Source organism: Chiroxiphia lanceolata, chromosome 4, assembly GCF_009829145.1.
Source record: "Chiroxiphia lanceolata isolate bChiLan1 chromosome 4, bChiLan1.pri, whole genome shotgun sequence".
NCBI lineage: Eukaryota > Metazoa > Chordata > Aves > Passeriformes > Pipridae > Chiroxiphia > Chiroxiphia lanceolata.
In genome coordinates, this window is record NC_045640.1 from 18347532 (window position 1) to 18353531 (window position 6000).

The following is a 6000-nucleotide window of genomic DNA, read 5'->3' on the forward strand; positions in this document are numbered from 1 at the left end:
TTGTGTCTAAATTATGACCTGTTCTGTATAGCCTGAACAGTCTTGCATGTGGTTGCACAGGTAGCTAAGAGCCTGCTCAGTGTTTGTCTCTCATGATGTATGTTTAACAGAAAAGCAGTTTGACTTTCAGACCTCTAACAGACTAGAGCTGTAAGGCTGACAGTGGTACGTGGAGGGAAGAGCCTTAACTACAACTTGTGGAAGAGCCTTAATTACAGGGGGTTAACTGGGGGCTTGGATCTGGAAAGCAGTGAGAAGTATCACAACACTTAGGTGGCTATGCCCCTTGTTGGATACCCATAACAACTAAGTAAACAATTGAGCTGATAGCCTGATAGCACAGTCAATTACAAAAAGTTCCCTATCCCCAAAGTAAATGTTCTAGTATCTTATCTGAAGGGCTACACACCCTAACACACTAAAAAAGCTGGGACATTAAGGAAAGAGAAAAATCAAGTACAGTCCAACAGAGAACACGTGACTGTGAACCTTTTAGGTGATTCTGAAGCATCAGAAATCAAGCAAAGGGTGGGATTACACTGTGTCTTTCAAGTAACTTGTTGGTAAGGCTGCTCTTCTACACTGGCATCACAGAGTTTATAAGAAATCTAGCTACACAGCAAGAAACGTGAAATAGTTTTCCACCTCTTATAAGAAAACAAGTTTTTCCTGGTTTTGATTGCCTGTTTTGCAAAGTTTTTCATTAATTGTCCAACCATCTTCTGCTTAACCAGATACCTTGAAATGAACACCTTCCTCCACAACATTCTCTTACACATTGCACTCAAGCAGATTAATTTCTAAATAACTGGGAAAAAACTCTTAACACTCCAGGAGTCACAATCACTGTGGAGGACAGCAAGGCATGCTTTCTCTTCTTCCCTAAAATTCAAGTTCTCCTCTAGCCTTTCTCAGGTGAATGTGAACTGCAGTTTGAGACACAGAGAAGAGAAAGGCACCACACAGCCTTTGGCTTACCAGAAGAAGCTGGTCTCCATCAAATAGTTGTCACTTAAGCATCAGAAAGGTACAATGGAGACCAAAGCAGGGAGGTGTAAGTGGGATTGACCAAAATTACCTCCTGGGACTTGGGAACTGTGCATGGTTTGCCCGGGAGGTTCATACCCAGCCCTAAGTCATTTCAGCAAAGGCAAAAGTACCAGCTAGGTCAGAGCAGGCATCTTAGGGCGGGATTCGCAAAGCCCTTAGAGCTTCTTAGCCCGAGATCCCAGGTATTAAGCGTTTGCTTACTGTCCCTATAGGCACACGCACACATTTGCCCCGACTGCACAGGTGCGTTTACCCCAGGTAGGCAGCTCCCCCCTCCCCGCCCCGCGCCAAGTTGCCAGACTTGCTGCTCGAAGGTGTGGGGCGAGACCCCCAAATAATTCCGAGGAGCAGCATCGCGTTCTCGCGCTGCCCGCGTCCTACCGCCTGTGGAGCTGGCCTCCTCCAGCTGCGCCGAGATGCTCTCCACTCTCCTCACGTCCATGCTTGGAGGCGGGAGGCGCCCGCAGCCGCGGCGGGAAAGCGCGGCAGCACCGCCGCGCCGGGGCGGCGGGAGCCGGAGCGGGGCCGCGGCGGAGCGGAGCAGGAGAGGAGCGGGAGCGGGGCCGGGCGCGGCGGAGCGGAGCAGGAGAGAGCGGGAGCGGAGCGGGAGCGGGGCCCCGCCTTGGCGGCGGCGCCTCCCCCGCCACCCGCGCGGCGCGGGGCGGGCTCGGCGCGGGGCTCCGGGCGCTCGCCCGCGGAGGCGCCGCCTCGACCCCTTCCTTCTTCACCCGCCGGCCGGGGGAAGGCTCCGTCTCCACTCGCTGCCCCGCCGGGCTCCCCTGGGCTCCTCCTGCCGCAGCGGGGCTGAGCCGGCACCTGCGCCCCGGGCCGGCTCGGGAGAGGGGGCGGCCGCGGGGAAAGCCCCGAGCGAGAGTCCGACAGGGCTGGGCCGGCCCCCCGCGCTGCTGTGCGGGAGCCCACAGGTGGTTCCCGCATCACCTGTAAGCCGCAGGCTGCCCGGGACCCTGACCGTCACCGAGCCGCGGCACAGGGGAGCTCCCATCGCAGCTGCGCTCCGCGAACACCTCTGTCAGGTTGGCCCAGGCTGGGAGCACTCCCTGAGCCCGCGGGTGCATTTTGGAAGGGCTTAGAAAGGGGGTTTTAAGGCACCTTCGTAACACCTCTAATTTATAAATGCCTACTGTGATATACCATTAGAAAATGCTTCCATAATGATAGTTCTCCTAGTTCAATATTACACAGATAATTTTTCAGTCGTCTTTACGATTTCCTTTATGAATAATGACTTGTTTCAGAAATCCCAATTCTTCTCATTGACTTCATTATAGTAATTTTTTTCAAAGCACATGAGGGTTGTAGGCTTACCTATCTAATACCTTATGTATTATTTTTGACATCTTATGTTATTATCTTGAAAATTTCATTATTAAAATTCATATAAGCTGAAATATGAAGAAGTAATTCCATTACCACATTGCCAAGTAATGCTTTGGGAGAGGACTTTTATCTTCTTCTGTTCCATGGGACAAACTTATGTCTATTTTGACTCCAAAATGGTGGAATGATTGAAGTCTTGAATGGACAGAGGTACCACAGGTTAGTATAACACTGGCCAAGAACAACACAATGTTGAGTAGCTTCTACCAAGTGTTCTTTTTTGATAAAAAAACGTTCACTGATGGAGGTTTAGGTAAGACTGTAGTGAGACAGGATTCAGAGTACTGTATTTGCCATATGCCCTCAAAATATTTCCCTTCTCTAAGGTGAATCCTCTGGTAGCCAGAATATGACTCTTCTCATCAAATTCAAAGTAGTAAGAAGAGAGATCAGGATTTTATTCTATTATCATTATTTGAACTTACTTTGAAGCTAACTTTACAGAAAATTCTAATTTATCAGAATTTTGCAGGAGTCCTTGTCATCACATATGTAGATTTTCAGAGTGAGACAATTCAGATTTACAACTGCCAATTCCCTTTGCTCTACACTAACACTGTATCAGAACTCTGTGAGTTATGAAAACACTCTGAATATGCGTGAGCAGCTGGTCATAATAGAGTGAACTGAGGCAGGAATGGTAGTAATACATCAAGAATACCTTTGCAGTTGTCAGTTACGCTATACGTTCATCTCGTGTCTTAGAAAGAATTACAAGTATGCAGCGCAACACAGAACATAAGTGCCAGAAGTGCCTATCAGGTTTGTACAAATAACAGCACGTGTCAATTCTGTGATCAGTTGTGTCTGAGGCAAAGAATAAAGAAAGTGACCCACATAAACTGAACTGTCTCCATAAATCTGCATATATTGCTCTTAGTCTCATCTGCTTTATTTTTCTGCTTGCTCTCCTTGTTTCTGTCCACTTGGTCTTCGTCTCCTGTTCTTCTTGAAGGGCCTTGCTTGAAGTAATTCCCTCTGCATACTCTTTCCTTTTTGTTCTCTTCAGATTTAAATACTTGTTTTAGAAAAACTTCTTTCTCTAACTTCCTTTTAAATGTTCCCATTTCTTGGCTGTTCAGACCTGCGTGTTTTCTCTTACCTTGTAGATACCGCTTTCCCTTTTTCACCATCACTGTCAGTGAGATTTAAATTTTAGCATATTATTTATCCTTTACTTACGAATTAGGGTTGCAGTACATAAAATGAAAGCCTATTTAAAAAGACTCTGGGAAAATCCTCAGTTAATAAAGATGTATAAAATTTTCTGAGGTCATAAGAACCATAGTAATTATAGAACTGTGCAGATTTTCAGCACCTGATTTAATTTTATCTAATTCCAGATTATGACAATTATTGGCAGTAATTGACAGACATAAAGATTAAATACATGTCATTCTGATGTTCTGTGTGAAACAAAATGTACGTCAGAATGTGAGGTTTTTCCAAACTTGCTTTAACGGGCAAATTCTTTATTGTTTACCAAACCTGATTAAGTTTCCTCCAATTAGCATGTCAAGCCCATGTATCTGCTCTATATAACATTCAGTAAAAATTGACATCAACTGTGATTTCATCCCTTCTACATAATTACATTTTGACATATAATTGTATTTCTACGAATATTCTAGTTTCTACTTTTCAAAATATATAACTCCTTCCTTTCTTACTCATTTATTTAAAATAGTTATTTTGGAGCCGAAGGTTGATAAAACCTTAAGCATGTATTTAATATGTCCATGTATAGATGAAGGTTTCTTTCAGTCCCTTATGATAAAATTTTAGTTTCTTCTTCTTGAAACTGTTAATGTAGTTTCCATCTAATTTCTTTAATTAGAATCTGAATCAGCATATTTCTGTTTGCCTCGAATGTAAACTAATTGGAAAGACTTAACATAATTATGATTCAGCGTGTCCAAATCAAGTTCAGATTTCTACATCTGTTTAAAATACGTAATATGTAAAATTAAGTGTTAAATCACAAAGCTAGAATAATGATCAAGGAGGCATTTTCTTCCAGAAGAGAAAAACAATTAATCTTTGGTGACTAAAAAACCTTCATTGTAATTTCTAGTGGTAGCATGTTCTTATCAGAGAAGACCTGTTTTTTTCCTACCTATTCGTGTGGATGACAAAAGGCTCAGACCCAGAAAATTTGTCTCAATACTCAAAGATTCAGCTCTTGCAGTCTGTTCTACTCCCTCACCTGAGGTTCCAGGACATCGGCAGTGGGTTAACACAGTAGCTCAGCTACCCTAATTATATTTACACTAAGGAACTGAATAATTTATAATTAAGAAGTTGAATAGAACAAATATAAGCCAAAAAGATTCAACATGTCCATGTTACTTTCTAGGCCTCCAGAGAAACCTTCTGTTTTTGCAGTGCTTCCTCTGCTGGAGAATGGCCCTCCAGGTGGAAGCTTTCTTGGTTCCCAGAAGAATTCATCATTAGGTTATACTTTGTGACTGCATGTCACTTACAATGTTTTTCACAAGGAAAAACACCCAAGAGCTAAATCAGTCTGTCACTTACTTCTAGGACAAATATTGTTCCTCCTCCAAAAAGTAATAAAATTTCATTTTACTATTTTTTATTCAGGCGTGAGAGAGAAAGTGTTCTTTGTGCTACAAGAGATTTTAGGCGTATTTTTGTTCTCAGAAATGTATTTTATTTATTTTTAAGTCATTCAGTGTAACAATGTATCCTAAAAAAAACTTTATGTGTATTCTGTATTACGAAACATTAACAGTAATTTGGCCACACTCAAATATTTAGTGTCTGTGATAAAGTACTTGGTAAAAATGAGAAGTCTCTGCCTTTGGGAGTCCTCTGGCCCCCTCTTATGGGATTGCTGGGCGGGTTGCAGGGTAGCCTCTGTGGTGAAAAGCTGGGGTTGCCCTGTGCCAGACAGCTGGTTCCAGACAACTCTCCAACAGTTCCACTGCATGGCACAGCTGAGCCCATCAGCCAACTTGGCACCTCAGGGAAAATGTATTTAAGAAAGGGCACAAGATGCTGAGGAGGGGGGAATGAGAGGGTCAGTGCCAAGGTCAGAGAAGAGGAGAGGTGCTCCATTGTGGAGCCCTTCCAAGGGGACTTAAGGCCCATGGACTATCACCCATGGATAAATACATGCCAGAACAGAACAAGCAAGTAAGAATAAAGGAGCAGCTCTTGAAAGTAAGTGTTTACAACCTGAAGTGTGAACAAAGAAGGGAAAGAAATGACTAGAGTGAATTTGAGCCCAGAAAGGGGGAGAAAATGTTCTTTCCTTAATTTTTTAGATATTTTTCTTCTTCCCAATAATCAAGTAAATAATTAAAGTTGTCAATAAATTTAGCTAAACTTTCCAAGTCTGTTCTGGCCATGACAGTAACTGCTGAGTGATTTTTCTGTCTTCCTTTTGACCTGCAAGTTTTCACTCTCTTGTTCTTCCAATTTCCTCTTCTGTCCCACTAGGTGTGAAGGTAAGCAAACAGGTGTGCAGGTGCTTGGCTGGCAGCTGGGGCTGACCCACCACAGGGTAGATATGGGAGAATTCAAAATACA

General features: G+C 43.4%; 1 protein-coding gene across 2 annotated transcripts in view; it reads right to left on the minus strand.

Moving 5' to 3' along the window:
* KCNIP4 (potassium voltage-gated channel interacting protein 4) overlaps window positions 1–1563 on the minus strand; it is a 400704-nt gene extending 399141 nt beyond the window's left edge. For both annotated transcript variants that reach the window (XM_032684981.1, XM_032684974.1), the window contains exon 1: window positions 1432–1563. In XM_032684981.1, the coding sequence (XP_032540872.1) occupies window positions 1432–1492 (61 nt within the window). In that variant the 5' untranslated portion in view covers window positions 1493–1563. The remainder of the gene's footprint in view (window positions 1–1431) is intronic.
* Window positions 1564–6000: the final 4437 nt, after the last annotated feature.